The sequence below is a fragment of the Dryas octopetala genome, chromosome 3, assembly GCF_963921425.1.
Source record: "Dryas octopetala chromosome 3, drDryOcto1.1, whole genome shotgun sequence".
In the NCBI taxonomy this organism is placed as follows: Eukaryota; Viridiplantae; Streptophyta; class Magnoliopsida; order Rosales; family Rosaceae; genus Dryas; species Dryas octopetala.
Genome location: NC_141368.1, coordinates 4153520 through 4176928, shown reverse-complemented (window position 1 = coordinate 4176928; position 23409 = coordinate 4153520). Strand labels below are relative to the sequence as shown.

The window sequence follows — 23409 nt, the reverse complement described above, 5'->3', positions numbered from 1 at the left end:
GGGTCACGGGTGTGGTGTGTTTTGGTTGTGGTTGGAGGTGAGGTTTAGGGTGGGGTGTGTAGTTATGGTTTAAGAGTGTTAGGTTTGGGGTGTGTAAGGAGATTTATTATTTTTTTTTTTTCAAATGATATGAGTTGTCCTTTAAGGTAATTTTTTTCTATGTTAATTAAGTAATTTTATAAAATAAATTAGTGAGGGTGTGCAAAAAGAAAAACAAAAGTGTGCAAATAGTAGCATTCTAAATATTTCATAAAAAGAAAAGTCGATTAAAGTTCATCTTCATCTTAGATAGGTAAGATAATCTCTAATAAGGTCAAAAGTCAAGTCTCGAAGAAATATTATGAATGTAACTATCTCTCTTATAATATAACATAACATGATGTAAGAGACAAACACAAACAATATATTTTTTATTACATGAATATTTTACATTCACGTCCTTAAAAAAAAAGAATAATTTTGAAAATTTAGAATACAAAAATTGGTGTTGGACCTTCTAATCAAATGGTAGGGTCCATATAGAAGGCTCCAAATTAAATGATAGATACACTTGGAGCCACAGTCCAACCCAATTCACTATCGGTGTGATTCTAAAGCCCAACGAACCCAAACAGGCTGGGCTTTCTGGTCTTTTTTCAGTGACCTTGCGCGAAAGGGCTCCTTCATTCAAATTCAAATAAGGTCAGGCTCAATAAAACCTCCCTCCTCCTCCTTCACCACCACCACCACCACCACCAAAGCACCAACGCCATCCATGGCCAACAACAACGATCTCTTCACGTCCTTAATCTCAGACATTAAAACCTATTCTGGAAAAGACCCTCTTCTCCCTTGGCTAAGGTAATATTACCATTACCACCCCCATCTCTTTCTCTCCCTCAGTTGGCCATTGTATTCTTTTAACCTTTGCTGTATAATGTGGTTGGTTGCAGAGGGATTCGAAGAATGAACGACTCACTTCCACCTCACATTCTGAAAGAGAAGCTGCCCCGCTTCTTACAGAAATGCGCGCAGACTTTTGAGTCCGATCGGCGATACCGAAACGACTTGCGCTACCTTCGAGTTTGGCTAAAGTTGGTAACTCATCTGTCTATCCCTCTTCTTTATGATTATGGTTTCTGGGTCGTTTAGATTTTGCTTCATTTGTAAGCTACTGTTTGGTTACTGAAAATTGAGGGAGATATGTGAAATGGGTATGGGAATATTATGCAAAAATTGCTTAAGGATCAGTTTAGTGGAGGTGAGTACAGAGTGGGATTGGATTCGGTTTTTGCCATTAATTTTTGTTGTTTTTGTGGAGTAGATGGATTTTGTAGATAATCCGAGAGCTCTTTTGAGAACGATGGAGGCGAATCAAATTGGGACAAAGCATTCTCTGTTCTACCAGGCATATGCTCTCTACTATGAAAAGAACAAGAAGCTTGAGGAGGCTGAGAAGATGTACCACTTGGGTGTGCAAAAGTAAGTGTTCAGCATTTTTCTTGAATTTATTTTAATCTTCTCAATGTCCCAGGGAAACAAAAACCATATCAAATCAAATTTATTTTTTATGTCCCAAAGTTGGCCTGTAAATGGCAGCAATTTGAATGTTCCAAAGTCTTGTGGATCCTTAAGCTAATGTGCGTTATCAATGAAATAGAATGTATCTTAGTTACCCAGTTTGCTGCACATGGATTAGTCGCTTTCTATAAAACTAGCTATTGGATGATTAGTCCCATTGTATAAGCTACTTCACCGGTTTGATTGGTATGTACATTTCTGAAACTTTAACTGCTGCTAATTTTGCCTCTTACCAACTGTTAAACAGCCTTGCAGAGCCGGTTGGAGAGCTAGAGAAATCATATGAGCAGTTCCTTCGTCGCATGGAGAGATACAGGAAACACCGAAACCAGGTAGTTTCCTCTCACACTTGTTGGTGTATGGAGTGTATAGGGATAGTGGTTTGTGTTGGTAAGACCCCTTTAAACACAGAAAGATATTCTGCACTGGCAGGAAAAGAGAACCACAAAAAGGCCCCTTTCAGATAGGAGTATTTCTCCAACTGGAGAAAGGAACAATGAAAATGTGTGCAGGATTGGGGCCAGGCCTACAGAAGCCCAGTTTGATGGATCTCTACCTGAAATGCTACCCCATGATAAAAAGGAGCTAGAAAAGAGTGGACCTAGAAGTAAGCATCAAGTGACTGCTGAAAGAGGGTCAGATGAACCCCGGATGTTTTGCAGTGATGATACAGTTGTGGTGAAATTTGTAGACACTGCCATTGTTGGAAGGTCTGAAGCAGAAGACGCATGTCATCATGGATTGGTGGATCCTACAATAAACATGAAGGAGGCCATGAGTGCCATAAATAGCATGTTTCGAGAGCCTTTTGAGACGGCTCCAGTTAGTAGAAGATCACGCCAAAGCGAACGGAAAGACAATAATCTGGACAATGGATTCAAGGTATTTGTTGATGAAAGCTTGGATAATGGAGGAAAATCAGAATTTAAAAAGGAAGAATTGAGTATTCCAGTGCAGCAGCATAGTGGAACTGCTAGCCACCAGTCTCACCAAGAACCTTTAAACATTTTTATTGATGACGATGATAAAGATAGCCTTGATCAGAATGAGGTCCAAAATTTGACAGAAGATTCTACCTCATCTGCTTCACATGGAAACGTTTTTGTGTTTCTAAATCCAAAAGATCTTCCTAGTGAAAGTTCTGATGGTGTTGAAGACTCATCTAGACCAAGGTTTAGAGAGGATACAATGGTCCGTAGGTTTGTTGGGTCCACCATTTTGGATGAGCCACAGGTGGAAAATGTTTGCCACCATGGTTTAGTAGAACCCACAATCAACTTAAAGGAGGCCATGGATGATATCAATAACATGTTTGGGAAGCCAATGGATTTTGTAAGAACCAGGAGAGTGAAGAAGCAGGACAAAGGACTTGATAGGAAAAAAGATTTTGGTGGGTTTTCCATACTTCCTGATGATAACTTGGAACATCAACAAGTGCAGAAAATGCCAGATGCACCAGGAAAATTAATACATTCTGATTTGTTTGAGGCTACTGTTAATACAAAGGAGGCCATGGATGAGATCAACAAGATGTTTGGAATGCCACTGGACTTTTAGGAACATTTCAACTGCTATATGTGTGCAGTGTGCTACATATTTTTGGATTTGTTGTTGTTAGCCCTTGTACTTGAAATTTGGAAATCTCAATATAAACGGATTTGTGCCCTTTGTTTTTGTTTCTGTGTACTTGTGCTAATTATTGACTTAGTTTCCAATTTAAGTTCGAGCTGAATTATGCCTGCAATGTCATGAATTTTGTCCTCTATTTTGTATACAGTCTTATTCTTAAGAACAGATAAAGAAATTAGAAATGCGCAAATGAAACATTTCATTTCAAACAGCAGAGTACAAACCTGTTTATTCAAGAAATAAAACAATTGCTGCAAACCCAGTTACATTTAGAAACAAAAAGCGAAAGAAAAAAAATAAAAGCAAAAGATCAAATTTGGGAAGAAAATTTGTCAGAGAACAGCTGGTTTGGAAAATTAAGAGTGAGTTGTGGAAGGGCAATGAGAAGGACGGAAAGCCAAAGGCCCTGCAGCATATACCACTGCCTCATAATTGCTCCCCCTCAACCTCTTGTCTTCATAACGAAGTGGGGCACCATTGAGCCCATCATTGACATTGCTGAGGAGGTTGCAATTTTCAAGAGGTGAAGAAACAAGTTTCACATGGCACCCATGGAGGGGGTGGTCCAAGAGAGAGTGTCCCATTTTGAAGCCTTCAAGCTGGGCATAGAAGTAGCCATTGGCGTTTGTTTGAAAGGCCTTGTAGAAGCTGACTTGGTCTTTGTGGTTCTTGCAGATGACACTGACTTTAGCCGAAGGTATTGGCTCAGCCCCAGACAAGGACCATGAGCCAAAGTGGTCACAGCTCTGGCAATAGATCATACCTTCCACCACCACATCTTCGGTGGCGGCTGTGGAAGGTAAGGCCAGTGGGATGAGGAGGGATGAGATGAAGAATATAAGCTGCCTGGTTGCCATTTTGTTGGACTTGATTTGGAGGGACTGCAGGAGCTTATAAGAGTGTAGAGAAGAAAAGGTGAGTTTGAATGAAGAGAGGGATTGAAATGGGGTGGTATATATAGCTTATTGGATTATGGGAATATTTGGTGAGACAAAACTAGTGTTATTGACGTGGGGACTACTAAGCTGCATGTCAACGACTTGCATTATTCCAAATTTCCACTACGTGAAGGCCATATTTTTTTTGTTCTGCTTTTTAGAGAGAGAGAGAGAGAGAGAGAGAGAGATGAAGTCCATTTTTGCTCACCACAAAAAAGTGGTGAACATTACTACTATAGTGGATGGGTGATATGTGTCACAAAAGGTGATCAAGTGACATGAGTTACCCATCCACCATGGTGAGCAAAAATGAGTCCGGGAGAGAGAGTTCCATGTTTAGTTGCTTTGGGTTTGACTTTCCTATGGTTATCTAGAACTACCAAAATGAAGGTTTTGTAAATCCAAGAGGAGTTATATATCTCGTTTCTGCTTTTAAAAAGTAAAATTCGTCTCATACGGTCTTCAGTTTATATTTTCACATTCACAGAAAGGAGCACAAGCGCACTGCGTGAGGCCTTTAATCCGATAAACTCATCCAAGAATATGCTTCATAGACAGAGACGTGTTTCCAAAATTCATGTTTGGCCTCCTGAAAGGTGCTCTCTCATTGAAGTTCATCACGGTTGAATGAACAAAGAAACTAATTGACAGGTTATGTATTTTGTTGTACCTTTTTCACATTTTACAAAAAAACTATTGCACAAATTAACATATTTTTCACCCTATCTCTGTTATATACAAGTAGAATTCTATCATCCTGCCATAAATACAAGCACTATCAATTTAAGGCAACTATTTAGCGCCATTCCAGCCAGCAAAAGAAGATGAAAAGCGTACATCTTCATACTTACAATCCGGGCTTCAGCTTCTAGCTTCCATCTGGAGACAAAAGTTCAAGCTCTGCCCACCAAAGAGGGGAGAGTTTTGGGGTTGCCCCATCAGGTGAAATTCCAGTTATTTCTCTCAATCTTGCAGTGACTTCTCTCATTGGTGGCCTTTGTTTGATGTCAGGAAGGACACAAGATCTTATTAATTCTCCAATTTGCTCCAGCTTCTCTTCTTGGAAAGATTCCAGTGTTGGATCAACCATTTCTTTGAGGGGTTGCTCCCATCTCAAATAGTCAGAAGCCCAGTCTTCGAGTGAGCCATTATCCACTGAATAAGGGAGTCTGCCTGTTACCATTTCGAACAATATTACCCCAAAGCTGTAAACATTACTTTCTCGGCTTGCTGATGGTGTGTTAAAAAGTATTATGCCGGATGATTCTTTCTCAGCTTCAGCTATTTCATTCAAGAAAGTAAACTCCGAGACCTTCGGCGCATAATCCTCAGTTAGCTGGACGGCTGAAGAAATCAAGTTGTTGTGGGCTATAGGTGGGTTCAGCTGGTGCATATACTCGAGGCAGTAGGCCATGCCCATTGCAATCCTCAGTCGCATTCCCCAGTCCAAGTGCTCAGCTTCTCTTACTGCAGTTTCACAATCACAAACATGAATTAGATATCTCATGCATTATTGCCACAAACAAAAACACTCAAGGGAAGGCCACAGAAGTTTAGCAAAAATGGGTATATACTCACTGTGTAAATGCTCAAAAAGTGTCCCATTGGGAGCATATTCAAAAACCATCATTCTAGTGAAAGGTTCCTCTTCCTCGCAATACCCAATAAGGCTGACAAAATTCTTGTGGTTCACTTTTGATAGTGTCTCTACCTGAAACCGTAAGCATTAGAACAATTAGAGCCTGTCAGACCACATGAAACAAGCATATCGTTTTATAGCTTTGTTTGTTTAATACCTTTTTCCTAAACTGCAACTCTAAATTCCTACTCCAACCGTTAGCAGATGTTGCTGCAACAGAAACCACAGCAATTTCAACCCCACTAGACAATGTCCCTTTGTACACTGTGCCAATTGGTGAAAAACCTATTACATTACTGAAATCTTCACAAGCTGCTTCAAGCTCTGATCTCTTAAGCGTTGGTACACCTGCAATGAAAATTCCATATCATGTTTAATACACAAAACTTGCAACACGAACATGAACAATTTATCTAACAGAAGGGGTTGGGAAAGGGAGTTGCTGATCTGCCTACTTTGCAGCATGATGCAACTGCTGGCGGCTAATGGCCTAACACCTAAGGTTCTCATCATTAAAAACTTCTGAACCAACTCTAATCACAAACACGTGATTTACCATCCATATCAGGACTATTTACAAAATATTGAACAAATTAAAGTTGTCATACTTAATGCTTTTTTGCTCCCCTTATGACTTGATTAAATAGCCTAAGTACAATTCTTCTCTTCAATGACTTGTAATGTATGCATACACATAGGGGTAAATGAGACACGAGTGCAGGACCAAGTTTGACAGTTAAAAGTGTAATTAGCAATTATTTATCAACATAAATTAAGATGCCTTACCAGTTACAAAGGCTTTCTGGAGCTGTCCACTTAATCCTGTGACCCAAGGTTTGACAGTAGCTACCTTGTTGCTTTTGTAGAGATACATGCCAATGATTAAAACTACAAGAGAAGCAGCACCGCCTATGGCCCCAGCCCATATTGCAACTAGATGTTTTGAAGTGGAACTTTCCTTATGGAGACTTCCTGGGGGGGAAGGCACTGGAGCAGAAAGTGAAGGTGGGGAAGCAGATATGGTAGGTGGGGAAGTTGGATTCAAGCTTGGCTCAGATGACGGTGCAGGTGCAGGTGCAGCATTAGTATTTGTGGAAGATGCTGGAGTATTTGGTAATTCGGATGAAGCAGAAGGTTCTGGCCTTGGTCCTTTGTTGGATGCCCCTGGATTCGAGCTAGGAATATTTGCAGGAAGTTGTGATTGTGAAGGGACACCTTCCGCTTGCAGCAGTCTCCCATGACCAGAGTGTTCTGCATGAGGAAGGTTCCTAGCAAGGATAAAAAAACAACATTAGATAAAGCAGAGTATGCACTGTTTCTAATACATAAATATCTCATGAAAAGGCATTACAAAGAAAACAAGACCAAAGTTGTCAAAGGCATAGAATTGACATTAGAATAGTCAGTGACAAAAGGTGATAAACTCATTTTTCCAATACAATTACTCATTATTCTGTTTTTGAATCTGAGAACAAAAAAAAAAAAAGGAAACGAACACACTTATTTACAATTAAGCTTTTTCTGGTTTAGTCTTTGGCATGATCATGAAAGAAGTTTCACTCAAACCCCACATAAAGGTGCCTCGGAAAGCCTGATTGCAATTACATACCATGAAATGGATCTTTCATTGCAAGATGATTGTCTGGCTGCACCAGAAAGATGATTTTCATCAACTTGAAATTCAGAAAGCATCTCCATTAGGTAAATTTCAGGAGATAAGCTACCAAGAAGCCTGTTGTTGTCCAGTAGCCTGCAATGTGAGAAGAAAATTGAATTACTATGCATATATGGGAGATAAATGACCTATATTAGGACTGAATTGTTTGACAGATCAACCTACAGGATTGCCAATGACAAATTACTGCCAAGGTCAGCTGGAAGTGGTCCACTGAAGTTATTGTATCCTAAATCTAACACCTCCAATTCCTTCAACTCTCCGATCCCTCCAGGAATGATCCCCGTAAAGGAGTTGTTGCGCAAAACACTGTAGGCAAACATTAGTTTAGCAGAATACACCAGAGAAGGAGCTCAAAGAAATTTACTACTAATCATTACATATTGAGGCAGTTATACAAAATGCTTACATCGACTTTATGTGGACAAGGTTCCCAAGCTCAGATGATAACGTTCCCTTAAGACAAAGATCTTTTAGGTTCCTGCACATCATATACATCTAACTTTAGAATCAGTTAGCCAACAGCAGCAAAAGTGAAACCACCTATAATGTACTATGAATCATTAGTTGAAAAAATGGCAGTACTACTATACCGAACAATTAGGTCATTAGTCATCAAGTTCAAGGTTTTGACTGATAGGTGATAGAATCCATGGGGCTAGAAAACTAAAGAGTACAGCTTATAAACCTAAACCTGATGTTTTGGCACCTATAAACCTGATGTTCTAAAACCTTAGAGGATGATAATAGTGATTACTTGACAGTTGACACTATAAAATTTTAATAGGTAATAATTGTTCAGAATTTAATGTTATCCAATTTTTCCTTTCAGGGCTTGATTATGTCCTTGAATTAAAACCAAAATGAAAATCACATGTATATATAGCCGGTTCATGAACCGAAAGAAAAAAAAAGCCTTTTGAACCAACTTAAACTTTCCAATCTTAAGCTTTATATCTTCTTAATCTTAAGTTCCTCAATAACTTAGTAGATTGCCTAAGATTCAATTTTGATATTTTATACTTTTCTAGCTTTTCTTAGTAACCAAACAGAACGCAAGGAAAATGGAAAAGAAAGAAAGTACTCACAAAAGCACAACTTTTCCATCTGAGCACTCGACCCCGAACCATGAGCACGGGTCAAGTTCTCCATCATCTTCATTCCAATTTGACAAAGCGCCAAATGGGTCACCCACTACTCTATCTCTAAACCTCAACAGCGCCAAACCTGCACAAGAAACAACCATTTCTTTAAACATTTTCCTTCACTTTCACAAGAACCAAACAACAAACAGTAAACACCAAAAGCCTAGCAACTCAAATCAATAATCCCATACCTTCATCATTCAAAGACCAACACAAACTCGAATTCAGAAACAACAAGCAGACCACCACCATACCCAGCATCCCCAAACGGTTTCTGACCCGACTGAATCTCCACTTCTTGTCCATCTTTATCACTATCAACGCAAACCCAATGAAGAACAGAGCAAACACAAACGAGTTTAAACTTTAAACGGAAACAGAGTTGACCCGGAGGAAACCAAGATTAGAACTTTATGTTCAAAAACCAGAGTTGGGTTGAAAAGCAAATGAGTAAAGATCAAGAAACGTGTTCTCGTACTGCAAACTAATTTAGACCCCAATGTTTGAAAAACGCGTACATTGAAATACATATATTTAATGAAAACAACAAAAAAATAATCTTTTGTTTTGGAGTGTAAGTGAAAAAGGGTTATGGCAAATTAGCACAAGGGAATGAACCCAAATGCGAATGGGTCTAAAGAACCAAAGCGTACGTCAAGGTTTGGCAGTGAGAGCTTGGAAAATTGCAAAATGGAAGAGAAGCTGACTAATAGGACGCGCGCGCGTTTGGGTTTTTTCGGAAATAAACGCGGGTTTGTACTTTAGTCACTTAGTCAGTCGTTTTGAAGCTGCCCATCAAGAGACGGCAAGGACTTGTGGAATAATAAGTTAATAACATGGACAAATAGACAAAGCACACACTGTGTTGTCTTTAAATTGAGTAATTGACTCAGTAAAGCACTCTTATTTGGATAAGTCTTTGAGTCGACACACCTGCCACGAAATTTACAATCCTCCCAAAAATAATCATTTTCTGGGTACCAAAAGTCTTCAATAATTTATACTTTATAGCCCTTTGCTAGTTTTGTATGTAATAAGAAGGAAAAAAAAAAAACTCTTTATAATGGTTTCTGACCAAATAAAATAAAAATGAAACGAAATATAGAACTAGCAAATATTTCAATAAAATGGCCATTTTTTATGTATATTGGATGGCAATCGAAAACATAACTCACCACCTAATAGTAGGCCCTATTCGACAAAAAAATAATAATAATTAGCTCTATTGATGTTCGTTAGAACAGTATAACCAAATTATTTGGTAATTTTGGGATTTTGAAAAAAGGGTATTTGTAGGTTATGTGCCTCTAAATAGGATAGCAAGATTACGCATAGACATACATGAAATTTTTTATTATTTTTTTGCTCGAAATGTGATCTCAATTATGAACAAATATATATATATATATATATATATATAGAATATATGAAAGGAACATGCTTCTTCTATTAAGGAATACTTCAAATAATTTTATTTTATTTAAAAAATTCTTCATAGAGGTCCATTCTATATGAAGAATCCAAACCGTCAAATTTGTAGGTTTATATTCAAATATCATCTATACAAAAAATTAAACAAATTAAAAATCATTAAAATATCTAATTTTGATTAGGGTTAATTACATATATATACCTCAACTATACATCACTTATCAGTTGGATACCTCTGGTTTAAAAACTTTCATTAGGGTACATCAACTTATGTTTTTTGTCAATTGAATACCTCTGTTAGTCTGACCGTTAGGAAGACCGTTAAATGCTTACGTGGCACACACGGACCCCACCATTAAATATTAATTTAGCATTTAAAAATAGCCACTAAACCAAAATTAATAAAAAAAATAAAAAAAACCATTAAAATTATATAAAATTGAAAGAAAAAAAAAAAGCCAACCCCCACCTAGCACCCTCCCTCCCCTTCCTCCCCCACCCTTTCCCCACCCAGGCCACCGCCCCTCCCCCCCAAACCCAAGCCACCCCCCACCTCCCCCGCAAACCCAAGCCAAGCCACTAAACCAAAATTAATAAAAAAATCAAAAATATCCCTCCCCTCCAAACCCTCACTGACCAGCACCGAACCCGAACCTGTCTAAACCTCCGTCAAGGCCTTCGCGCCCGCCACCGTGGCAAACCTCGGCCCGGGCTTCGACTTCCTGGGCTGCGCCGTCGACGGCCTCGGCGACTTCGTCTCCATCACTCTCGACCCGCAGGTCCTCCCGGGAGAGATCTCCGGCAACCATTCCAAGAAGCTCAGCAAGAATCCGATCTGGAACTGCGCCGCCATCGAGGTCATGAAGATGCTCGGCGTGCGCTTCGTCGGCCTCTCCCTCTCTCTGGAAAAGGCCTGCCACTGGGAAGTGGGCTGGGATCCAGTGCGGCCAGCGCAGCCGCCGCCGCCGTGGCCGTCAACGAAAACAAATATCCAAGACATGACGCACACAACCGCGTACATGCCAAAAACGCCACCAAGCCCAACAGATTTGAGCATCACCGGAAGGGAGTAAGTGACAATGATGTCGCAAATCCAAAACGTAAGGGCGCAAATGGCAATGCAGAGGCCTCGAACTCGGGTGGGGAAGATTTCAGCACAGAGTATGTTGGGGATTAGCCCGAACCCCGTAACAAACAAACAGAAGTAGATGTTCCAATGTCAGATGAGATGGCAGCTGAGTTTGCATTTGGAAGTAACATATCAGGGTTAGTGAAACCATGGGAAGGTGAGAGGATTGAGGAATGTGTATCGGATGATCTTGAACTTACTCTTGGGAACACTAGAACCAGGTAAGTTGGAATCAATTTGTGGCTGAATGATTCCAACTGTTGGAGAGTTCCTGCAGATAGAGAGGCTTGAGAGAATGGATTGGGAGAGAATTGTTTAGGGGTTTGGGGGGGAGGGGCGAGGGAGGTGGAGGGGGTGGCCTGGGTTTGCAGGGGAGGTGGGGGGTGGCTTGGGTTTGGAGGGGAGGGGCGGTGGCCTGGGTGGGGAAAGGGTGGGGGAGGAAGGGGAGGGAGGGTGCTAGGTGGGGGTTGGCTTTTTTTTTTTTTTTTTCAATTTTATATAATTTTAATGGTTTTTTTTATTTTTTTATTAATTTTGGTTTAGTGGTTATTTTTAAATGCTAAATTAATATTTAATGGTGGGGTCCGCGTGTGCCACGTCAGCGCCACGTAAGCATTTAACGGTCAGACTAACAGAGGTATTCAATTGACAAAAAACATAAGTTGATGTACCATAATGAAAGTTTTTAAACCAGATGTACCCAACTGATAAGTGATGTATAGTTGAGATATATATATGTAATTAACCCTTTTGATTAAATAAATAGACGAACAAAACGTTTTGGCAAATCTTTGAAATGGTGACCATTTTATTAACAATCAAATAGCTTTCAATTTATCTAATTTTTTACAATAATAATAATTATAATTATTAAAATACAATGTGAAATAAACCTCATAAACAATTCCTTAATGTCATCAGGAAAAGAACACCTAATTTTAATTTTTTTTTTTAGAGGAAAAGAACACCTAATCAATAATCATGAAGTAGATTGGTTTTAAAAATTAAAACCTATACATTTATGTGGACTGTGCAGGAAACTTTCCTGTTGTTTTGGTGATTGCTATAGCAAACCATTGACTTTAAGATTTCTTAAAAAAAAAAAAAGTAATAACTTAAACTAAAGTAATTGTATAAATCATGTTCCACTGTACTACTGTAGGCCTGTGCACGCCACATATGTATTCAGATTTAGCCTTTAGGGTTAGGTTGTTTAATTGAATATATATATATATATATATATATATATATATACACATTCATTAGAACTATCACCAAATGCGTAATTTATTTGTTTGTTTATGTAGAATATATATCATAGTCATTAGCGTGAAATATTGAACATGATGATGTATTTGATGTTGTCCCATACTCCCACTGCGCTTCGAATTGATAGGTTACTTAATATACCAATTTGTGTCGTACACGTGGTCACAAGTTGGTCACGAGTCGCAAGCAAAAAAGTCTCGAGTGGATAACTGGATATCTGGATATGAAAGAAAAACTTGTAGGAGATTGTTCATGCTACTAATCATCATGTGATAGTACTAACTGTGTGTAGTTGAATCAGAAATGGCACTTAGTTTAAAGAGTTGATTATAAGAGTCTTTATATTAATTCAATGACATATGATTTGTTGGCTTTATATAAGTTTTAACTTAAAACCTAATATATAGCTTTAATAAATCTCATTGTATACCTCAAGGAATATATACGTGGTAAACTCATTGATGAATATGATAAAAACGAGATAAATAATAAAATGAATTTGTTGTAGGGTCATGTATAAACCATCTTATATAGTTTTATCAATGATAAATTTTTTTATACGTACAAGAAAAGCGAATCATTAAATTGAAAGATTTTAATTTATAGAAAATTAAAATTAAATATCAAATATCAATAGTTTTTCAGTAAAGCAGCAAGACACTAATTTTTTTAAGTTTAGGTACTAACCTAGAACAAAATATTTTGGATTAGGTCACAAATCAGTTTGCTATATAATTGTGACTGTCGAATAGTCATAATTGTGACTATCGTTGAAATTCATAAAAATTCAAAGTTTATAAGAGTTTAATGCTTTTGATTTAGGTTTAGGGATAAAGTCTTATAATTTATAGACTAAACATTAAAGTTTAAGTCTTACAAATATTGCAAAAACAACAAATCAATAAAAAAATTGTGATTGTTAAACAGTTATAGCTCGGAAGAACCATATTTTTTAAAGTTAGTATCTAAACTGAAATTTAGTATTTAAAGTGAAATGATATAAACGTTTTGGTAATTAAAATGAAATAACATTGAAATTTGGTACCTAAAGTCAAGGGACCTTTTAATTTAAATACAATCATAATCTAAAACCCAAATCTTAATTTTAATGTATATCCAGAATGTGAAACCAAGCAGCCCATGTGTGTATTGTGTAATGTGTTTGCCAAATTTTAAAAACTTTGGACGTGTCGTATTTGGATTGATGCTGTTGTTTGGTTTTGGGTTTGACAATGCTATCTCCACAGGCTTTGACTTAGCCCAAGCCGCAAAAGAGTGATTCGCTCAACTAGAAAATGTGAATCCATGGGCTGGCCCAAAAACAATTATGGGAAAAGGCCCTTTTAACAGTATTTTTAAACAACAATACCACAGTCGCTATATTTATGCAACAGATTCTGACAAAAGAATATTCATCCAAACAAAATAGTTCTCCTTTCCCTTTTTTTTTAGTCAGAATGCTTATATTGAATATATAAAATTTGAATGCTGAGATGCTGACCATGTCCACAACATCACAATTTTCTATTGGCACGCGCAGTAGATTTTGGAAAGCACTAATTTTTTGTACAAGGCGTTTCTATGGAAATGCACTAACTTTTTCATATTTGGCAAACCAATTAATTCACAAGAACTCAAATAATAGATAACAAATTCAAAATTTTGTTACAAAATTTAATACGGGATCGTAATAACCGGAAGGTAAGGACCCAACAAAGTTAAGCCCCAACCCACACAACAAACAGCAAGAACTGAAGAACACAACCAAACTAAATTATATTGCTTGAAATATAAAGTGCAAATTCAACATTTTAACTTTTCGTTAGCAATAAACTTTCATTAAACAAAGGCATCGCCATCAACGATTCAAATGAGATAATTTGAACTTCTTCAAATTACTAAAATGCTAAATCACCATTTAGATAAACTACAATTCTAGTCTCATTAATCCCATCACATTCACATCCCATACTCCTTAACTCAAGTAATTAACATAACAAATTAAAACGATAAAATGTGTTTTTCATTTAATTTTGTGTTTTGAAGGAGGGGGTGAAGGGGCTATACTTGTGTATCTCGCCGGCGCACCGAAGAGCACGAGGGACACATAATCAGACCGTTGACGTTGCAAGCCGTACAAGCCCTAAATCCACCTTTGTCGCTGTAGACCTTGTGGCTCCCATGACACTTTTGACAGAGAACGAATCTGAGCCCTCCACACAAATCACAGGCTGTGGGGTCCACCACTGGGAGCCCTTGGATCAACCTCTTCAGCTCCCCAGTCTCGTGCAGCTGTCTGACCTCCTCGACCCCACCAATGTAGAGCCCGCCGATGAAAACCATGGGCAGAGTGAGAGTCTTGTTGCCCGTGATCACCTGCAGCTCGTCCAGGAACTTGGCGTCCATCGACAGATCTCGTTCGTCGATCGGGACGCGGAACCCGCGGACGATCGATCGGACGACTCTGCAGTCCTCGAAGGTCCTGCGGACCACGCGGAGGCTGGTGTAGTAGATTACCACGCGCTGGTCAGCGTCTTCGGGTAATTTGGGGCTGTGTGGGGCCGCGGAATTGCGGTGGGCCCACAGGCGCAGGACCGAGGTGGATATCCGGACCCGGTGGAAAATGGAGGCGCTCCGGGGGCTGAGGGATTCGGACTCGGGTTCGGGTTTGCAGAGGGTTTGGATGTCTTTAAAGGATGAGAAGGAAAACCTTCGCTGTGATCTCGGGGTTTTCGCTGTGTGCACCTTCATGCTTGGTGATTTCAACCACGATGGTGACCACATGGAGAGAGAGAGAGAGAGAGAGAGAGAGAGAGTGGTGGTGTTTACTGTCCAGTGTCTTATTGGTCTCTGACCTCTGTCTTAGTGTTATTTAAGCAAAGCCAGAGCACAACGGTAAAAACCCTAATAAGTAATAAAGTAAGTGACGCCAAGCATTGCTTCTAGTTCTAGATAAGAACAGAAGGCATCTTTAGAATTTCAAAATATTTTTGTTCCACAAAACTATAAAAGCATTTAGAAAAAGGAATTTCAAAGTATTGTTGGGTTCAAATGTTCAATCAAGCATATGAAATATCAATATGGGTACAATTTGAAAATGTTATTTCATACCCTCAGCTCATTTGGTAAGTAGAATCCACTATCTATGAAATTGTTATTAAAATTCGATACAATAAGTTGGACATATTGAAAATTCCTCTTGCGAGACTAAGTTTACCAAATTTCAATATATGTTTAAAAAAAGTATACGTTACTAGTAGATGTTTAATTTCAAAATAATCTTCGCATATACTAACAAACTATTAACTTAGTAGTATTTGTTTTTATTTTATTGAAAAATACATTTTAATATGTGAGATTCAATACTTCTTATTGGTACTTGAACATGAATTGTGTAGAATTACAAGTCATGGAGAAGGGAACCCTTCACTTCTTGTAGATCGATGACATTTTCTTTATGTGTGTTTTATTTTCCTTTCTTGCTTATCTGTTTTCTTTAGAAGCAAAGCATGTTATGAGATCTGCCAGGTGCATTCTGCACTTGGTTGCATAATAGGATTCACATGGTTGCCAAAGTTGCTCCAAAACCTGCCATATTTGGGATTTTCAATTCCCATAGAATTGTACTCTGCCAGTTGGATATGTTGAGGCTACAGATTATATGGTCAAAGTATGTGCATGCATTTCCTAATAAGCCGTTATTCAAATTTTAAATGCATGTGTAATTATGAGTTGATACTAAGTGCAAAGCAAGGCTGTTAATTCTTAACATCCATTATGGGTTCTTCCTGTTGTCTCCACTTTGGCTACTTTGCTAGTTTAAGCAACTTAGTTCTGCAAACAGAGTTGAAAGGATTATTTTTTTTTTTTTCAAATCTGTACTTTTCCATTTCTTACATATCCTATATATATTTTATTTTTCTTCTTGGTGAGTATGCATGAAACTACTGCAAATTCCATGAGCAAAATGGTTGGAAGAGTCAAAATTTAATTGCGACTTTTCTTTTTTCTTTTTTTGAAAAAAAAAAAGAAGTTGAGACATTCATTACCAACAACCCTTTGACTCAATCCATTTAAAAAAGTCTGTGGGCTCGGTATGATGATGTGTCGGACTCTCATAAAAAAGGAATAAAATCCACAAATAATATCGTAATATCGTATGTGAGATTACCATTTGCAATGGGTCTAAGTCTAAGTTGTCTAACATCTCTAATATCGTATATATTTGTATGGATACAATATTTTATTTTCTTTTTTGGTAACCATATGAATACAATCTTAATGAAAATATTTTCTTTTTCTTTTTCAACTTTGGGATTGAATGTGAAAAATATTTTCCAAAAATAACACAATATGTCCTTGTTTCCTTTTTTTTTTTTATCGAACTAAAGAGAGAAATACGTACTTTGGACTTTAAATGTATGATTTTAAACACTAGATCGAGTTACAAAACCCACATTGTATATTTTCATTTTTCAACAATAGAAAAGTATATTAAGATCATGAACTAAATGGGTCCTGAACTTTTAATTTTTCTAGACATAACGGATCTACAATGGAGCTGTTGGAAGGACAGCAATATCCCATTGCAAGAATTCAAGAAAGTGGGAGTACTAAATTACCAGAAGAGGGGATTTAGAAAAGTGCATGAACAATAAAAAGAAAGCAATCTCTACTTTGTTCATCTATTTGTATCACTTTCTTCATTTAAGCAAAAGTTCTTCAATTTCTGTTGTGTTATGAGACATAAGCTGTAAGTCTGTAACCAGTGGCCAAAAAAAAAAGCTGTTAGTCTGTAACCGAAGACAACTTGTTACATCAAGTAACCATAGTGTATTAACCATGTCAGGAAAATGTAGGAGGCATTAAAGGCATACAAGTTTAGGTGATCTCACCTCTATCACATTCTTGCTCCTCTGGATATAAGAATCTCCCCGTAAGGGACCTTTTGTTCGACTTTTAGGAAGTCACGAGTAGCAAGAACTGCAGATCAAGAGAATATACTCCTATCTTAGTTTCTTAGTAAAAGAGAGCACATAACATCAGCAAGGAGGAGAAAGACAAGTATGGATGGCTACCAATAGTTCGATAGAAGAACATAGCTGCTCCTTTTCGATTCATTCCAGCAGCTAGTTTGTTCAGGGATTCTACTTGAGGGGTTCCCGCTGTGTCAAAATGTGCTTTCATTTGCCTGCAAGCATTTAGGTACAAGAAATGCAATCATATATACAACCGAAAGTTACTTATGGACCAAGCAATCTAACAGATCTCAAAGACAGCCATACATTCGAATAGCATCAGTTATTTTGTCAAGTGGGTCAGTGATGATTGGTTTCTGGGTTTGTGTTGGTCCAGTTTCCACCAATAGTTCTGCAGAAATAGTGATAAAGGTGATTGATATCTCACAAAAACTAAAGAAGTTAACCCCATAGCTATAGTTGCTGCAACAACAGCAAAGGATTGATAAGTTATACCTTGCTCAGGTGTAAGGCCATTTTCAGATAACCTTGATAACATGAAATCTGGATCAGGCTGACTCCACGTATTCTCCTCTGATACTGGTTCAAGTCCACCACTGTTGTGTCTAGAGGAAGAATGAGGCCTTTTCTTGTTGGATCTGTTGACAGTCAGTACTTCATCAAAGGGTTTAATTAGGAGAAGCACAAATAAGTCTAATTTCATGTGACATGTCAAAGAACTCAAGATATCAGTCCAAAGAAAGAATTTAAGAAACATTTCATACTTAGCCATTTAAAAAGTTTGATTTTTGGCCAGAATCTAAATAGTTTGACAGAAAATTTTTGCTAACCGTCCTGAATTGACTACTGAACCATGTGAAGGAACTCCCTGTCCAGATCCTGAGCTCGGGATGGATCTTACTCCATCTGTAAATTCCAATGAACCAAATAACTACTTAGAACATCACTGTAAATGTTTGAAACATCAATACTGATCACGTACTGAGAAACAAGAAAAAGAAAAGGCAAAAAGCAAGAACAGCTAGAGAGAGAAGAGAGAAGATTCAAGAAACTCTAATATTGATTCATAAAAGTTGTACAGAGAATGACTGAAGCATATGGCATTATACAGCAAAACAGAAATACAATCCAAAACTAACTAACTGTTCTCTCAAAGTCACTTAACTAAAGCCACATGTCATAATCCTAATGGCTAATTACAAACTAAAACATTTAAGTAAAGAACCACTAAGATGAAGACAGCTGGATGCTCAACAAATACTTCTCTTAGAGAAGCGAGAGATGCAATGTAATAAAGAAATTATTCATACCAGAATTTGCAGGTGTTACCATCAGGTTAGAATCAATTCCCCTCATGCCATTGTTCATAAGATTAGCTCCTAGTTGTTCCATCATGAAATCAGGTGGTATGTCACTGTTGGGAAAATTTGTCCGTTGCCTTTCTATGGAAGCTCTTAAGGACGGGGAGCCAGCTCCACTATGAAAGTCTTCAAAAGGCTTCACATTTAAACACATTTTACTTGTAAGACAAAAGCTTAATTTTATATCCTTGAAATGAGCAAACTAAATAGTAGGTGGATTGGCTTACATATCCCACAGGTTCTTGATAATGTTGTCTTTCAGGAGGTGATGATGATGATGGTTCTGGGGGCAGGGGTGGGGAGGTCAACTCTGCGCACAAATTAATTATTAAGGTACTCTTTCAGTTACTTGAATTATTCGCGAGGAAGTTCTCAAAACGAACTATGACTAATACTGACCAGAAGGCGAGTCATGGGGAGGCTGGGAACTTTTCATCCATAGGTTGAGGAGAGGAGGTGGATAATATATTTCTTTATTTCCAGGTGTAAATAAATCATCAATTAGTACAAGAGGTGGCAGCTCCATGAGGTTAGCTATCTTCATAGTAGACATTATGTTTGTGCACTGCAATACACATCATAAGAACATTACATTTATGACATGATTATTGGGGAAGATTTGAATTTTCTACTTGGTAACCTAACATCAAACACTTTTTTCATACAGCTTTCAAACTAAGAGTCATGTCCAACTCCATTACTCACAACTGACAATGTACCTATCCATTATGGCATTATCCAAGTCTCTTCAAATTTTAGTTAGCAGGTATGCATGCAGTTGCCTTGCTTGTCACATTAAGCTTAGGGGTTAAACTTTTCCTGCAGTATATAGAATGGGATGAACTGAAGAATATACCTTAGAGACAAGAGACAAACCTGTCGTTTTCTTCCTCTTCTTGAAACTATATCTGAGGCATTTTGAAGCCAAGATTGATATACATGACCATGAATGATTGTTTGTTCACAATCTATTACAGGGGCTTGTGTTTTTCTTATTCTCCTTCTTATAGGCCCCTTTCTCCCTTGAGCCTGCTTCATCCACACTTTCTAGATTGATTAGGTTTGTAGTTCTTTTTTTCCATAATAGTAGTCTCCACAAAATGTTAGATACTGAAAACACCAAATTTATTATGTTTACCTGTCCAAATTCCTTGCATTCAGCAGAGGGCTGATTAACCTGGGGTTCTGGATGTTGATAAGCTGCAAGAGGCCTAGAGATTATCATGCATATATAACTAAACCTCTTACTTTCTATTGTTGACATTTCTTTCTCAAGAAGAAGAAACTGAAAAAAGTAACAAGATGTAGGAACCTAGTTGATATACAGTGAAGAAATCAATTTAAGCGAGGAATAACAAAATCTATGTTAAAAGATCTCATCTTCGAGTTTATTCTTATACGAAATGCTACCACAATGGTATGTCTAAAAGAAGGTAGTGACATATACACCCATGATTGGGATTTCCTTACAAGACAAACAAGAGCATTGTCCTGTAGTCTACTTAAAAAACGGAATAGAATTTCCTGCTTGTGCTTATGTAACTTGCATAAACCTAATAACACGGTGCAATATATAGACATGTAAAATGGTTTCAAAAAATGAAAAGTAAGTAGACTGCTTGTTGGTGCCCCGCTTCAAAATTATTGTTTTAAATTCAAAAATGGACAAAATATTTTATGGGTAAAGGCATGATCATCATCCTGCTGACCTTTTGGAGACTCGTCTTGAGGTGGTGGAGAAGGTATAAGAGTATTTGGAATCTGTGTGAAGTTCAACAGTGTCTCCTCATCCCCTTCAATGTCAAATCTGCCATATCATCCACATAGAATGGATATAAAAGAATATGACCAAAAGCATAGGGTTTGGTTATAAGAGGAATTCATGGACATGAAACTAGTTTGGGGTAAATTCTGCAGACTCTAAACTTAAACAGGCATCACAAACACATCAATTCTTTGTCTTGCATAACCTACAGGATTGCAAAAAATAAAAAAAATAAAGTGCATGTAAACCTTAATTTACAATGCATCATGGTAACAACTCACCTCTCAAAGCGATTTGTGTCTGCCTGATCTGAATCAAAACGTTCAGTTAAGGTGATATCCTCAACATCAGCTGAATGAGATGTGACATAGGTTTGCAGTTCAGCTAGCAGATAAGTAAATTTTGGATATATGTGGTCAAAATTAAAAGTACTATGAAGAAGGCATATTAAATAAATGAGAGAACCTTGATGGAATTGCTGGGGTGGATCTTCCTCCATAGCATTGCTGTTAATATAGGGTTCATCCACACTATCAAGTCGCTGCAAACATAGAAATGATAGCTTAGAATATATAGCTCCATGTGGAATAGAGGATTCCATCTATTATAAATTTTCTGTATGCTGTTCATACATAGGCATCTTCCTCTCATATATAAAATCTTCTAGGCACAACACTCAGGTAACAGCTCGAACCGAAACAATCTTTCTCCCCAGAATGTGACATTTTCACTCAGGTAGCAGGGCTAATGACACATTAGTATACCACCTTTGCTAAGAGAGAGGGACACATCTAATCACTTAATTTTCTATACTAAACAGTTGTGTTGCACTCTCTCCAAATTAACTATGATTCATAGTTAAATCATAAAAGATAAACAAAGAATAGTTATAAAATCAGGCTACATAAACTTGGTAAAAAGAATGAGCTCCAGATAGTATTGTCTGGCACCAATCAAATTGTGAGCTCAAATGCCATAAAGGGAGTGACCCTTCATTTATATCTTGAACTCAAAAAAGGATTGCTCACAATGTAGGCAAATCATTTTATGCTGAAAGGCCCAAAGGCCCTTGATGCATAAATGCATATTCGGGTACTTTATCAAACATCTCACATTCACCATCAGGTGGCAGGCACACACCATCGCTCTTCTTTTGTTGAACTTCTTTTTAAGAAAATTTGATATTACAGTTTTTAACATGGTTGCTACTGATTCACACAAATACCCTCAATGGTGGACCCTCAGAAATCTTGGTGATGTGGGTACAACACCTAGAGCCATTGTCGTCATTTGGATGCTTGCAGAAAGCAGAGTATTTCGTTATTTACCATTTCAAAATAGGCGTTTTGCTGAAACTGCATGGTACTGGTGGTGTGAGGAAAATTAAGCAAATGTTCAATTTCTCCAACATCTGTCTCTTCGTTCTCAGGAAGAGTAACGGCTTCCTTCCTGCAAAAATGGAGACCCCAAATCAAAATTCACAGTGAATTGAGTCAATTAACAATCCTGCCCCTCCCGCATGGGTTGAGATTTCTAAACTTATACTGCAATAGTGAAACGGTAAACTTAAAAGCAATTCTAAGATGGGGTCGTCATTTTTAAAACTGTTGTAATTAAAGAAGAAGAAGGAGAAGCAGTGACTCACTTGGCTTGAGATCTTCCTTTGGGGAGGACAGTGGGGTCTGCAACAGCCTTCACCTTCCACGCTTCGTTTAATTCAACCTACAGCAACAGTTAAACTTATAATTATTAGAGCACAAAAATTAGAGAGTTTAATTAAACAAACAGAGCATAATAGGAAACAATAAATAGGGAAAAAGAATTAAGAGATTCCAAGTACCAGAAGACGAGTCACATCGTCTGTACGAAAATCGAGAAAAATAAAAAGAAAATACGTAAGAAATGGTAATAAATCAGACACTGAAATTCAAATTGCTCTAAACTCAAACCAAAGAAGTAAGTAGTAACCAAAAAAACTCAAACCAAAGGAAAAAATAAAAAAGACAGAAGGATTCGAAGGTTACCGTAGAGGATTTTAACTTTTCGTTCGTAGACGATGACTACGCCACCTGAAAACGAAGTTGAACAAGTGGTCAGCTAATGGATATGGAAGCAGAGACCGACATTAATGAAAAACCACAGAGAGGTTGAATTTGGTTACCCATGAGAATCCCGGAGAGTCTGAGAGCCATAGGAACTGAGGGATTTAAAATCTCCTCGCTACAAAAATCAATAAAAGTTTGCTTCCAATTTAGCTGAATCAACACTTGAAATTTACAGCCAAACAACCAAACTCTGGATATTTGAAAAAAAACAAAACAAAAACAAAAACAAAAAGGTGAAAAGAAGTATACCAGATCTTGATGATATTGAGCTTGTCGAGCTTCCTCCGATTGATTTTCGCGTGCATTGTTGCGGCCATCCTTCATTGTATAAAAGAGAAAGTTCATTCGCAAATCCATTTTTAGAGAAATTGACGACGTGAAAGCAATTTGCAGAAATAGAGAAGTTCACTTGAAGAAGAAGAAGAAACGCCACGCTTAGGAAAACATAAATCCATGGATTCAACAGAGACGACGATCGAAAACTCATGAAAAACAGAGCGCTACGAAAACAGAGAGAAGTATATAACGGTATAGGAAATACATTTTGCTGTATTTTGATTTGCATAACAAAGCAGAAAAAGGATTACCAGATTTGGCCGAGAGGGGCTTTGCGAGCGAGAAGCTGGTGCGAGTAGAACATTTCGTCGCCGGTGAGAGTACGGCACCGGAAGAGAAGGACTGAAGGAGAGAGAGGAGATGAAGTAGAAGAAATATGACAAACAAAAGGCTATGAGAGAGAGAGAAAGAGAGGTGGGAAGGAAGGAGGTAGAATGAGAGTGACTGT

At 37.8% G+C, this 23409-nt stretch overlaps 5 protein-coding genes across 6 annotated transcripts; 1 reads left to right on the top strand and 4 right to left on the bottom strand.

Annotated features, from left to right (window-relative positions):
• The first annotated feature begins 754 nt into the window (after positions 1-754).
• Positions 755-3117, top strand: LOC147289812 (Mad3/BUB1 homology region 1). Of its 2 annotated transcripts, none has more exons than XM_086238495.1 (5): positions 755-840; positions 933-1077; positions 1304-1461; positions 1808-1892; positions 1993-3117. In XM_086238495.1, the coding sequence occupies exons 1-5, from the start codon at positions 755-757 to the stop codon at positions 3115-3117; spliced, it is 1599 nt and encodes a 532-aa protein (XP_086094621.1). The 2 variants fall into 2 exon arrangements, with proteins under 2 accessions (XP_086094621.1, XP_086094622.1); XM_086238496.1 differs by having other exon boundaries at positions 1808-1895.
• A 408-nt stretch (positions 3118-3525) lies between these two features.
• Positions 3526-4220, bottom strand: MOP10 (Pollen Ole e 1 allergen and extensin family protein). Its single transcript, XM_086238585.1, has one exon. The coding sequence runs from the start codon at positions 4044-4046 to the stop codon at positions 3546-3548; it is 501 nt and encodes a 166-aa protein (XP_086094711.1). The 5' UTR covers positions 4047-4220; the 3' UTR covers positions 3526-3545.
• Positions 4221-4690: 470 nt separating this feature from the next.
• Positions 4691-9318, bottom strand: LOC147289810 (Protein kinase family protein). Its single transcript, XM_086237235.1, has 9 exons — positions 8778-9318; positions 8530-8668; positions 7851-7922; positions 7607-7750; positions 7376-7516; positions 6553-7034; positions 5924-6114; positions 5706-5838; positions 4691-5594 (listed from the first exon to the last, which is right to left on the bottom strand). The coding sequence occupies exons 1-9, from the start codon at positions 8890-8892 to the stop codon at positions 4996-4998; spliced, it is 2016 nt and encodes a 671-aa protein (XP_086093361.1). The 5' UTR covers positions 8893-9318; the 3' UTR covers positions 4691-4995.
• A 5077-nt stretch (positions 9319-14395) lies between these two features.
• Positions 14396-15199, bottom strand: LOC147289809 (uncharacterized protein At5g39865-like). The gene has a single exon (XM_086238275.1). It carries the CDS (start codon positions 15197-15199, stop codon positions 14477-14479), a length of 723 nt encoding a protein of 240 aa, XP_086094401.1. The 3' UTR covers positions 14396-14476.
• Positions 15200-17315: 2116 nt separating this feature from the next.
• SYN1 (Rad21/Rec8-like family protein) lies at positions 17316-23265 on the bottom strand. The gene is made up of 20 exons (XM_086234896.1): positions 23213-23265; positions 22875-22943; positions 22682-22740; positions 22545-22589; positions 22361-22380; positions 22166-22242; positions 21849-21969; positions 20986-21061; positions 20802-20871; positions 20465-20562; positions 19894-19955; positions 19632-19802; positions 19155-19320; positions 18983-19065; positions 18705-18891; positions 18225-18300; positions 17890-18032; positions 17701-17785; positions 17494-17606; positions 17316-17398 (listed from the first exon to the last, which is right to left on the bottom strand). Exons 1-20 carry the CDS (start codon positions 23263-23265, stop codon positions 17316-17318), a joined length of 1857 nt encoding a protein of 618 aa, XP_086091022.1.
• Positions 23266-23409: the final 144 nt, after the last annotated feature.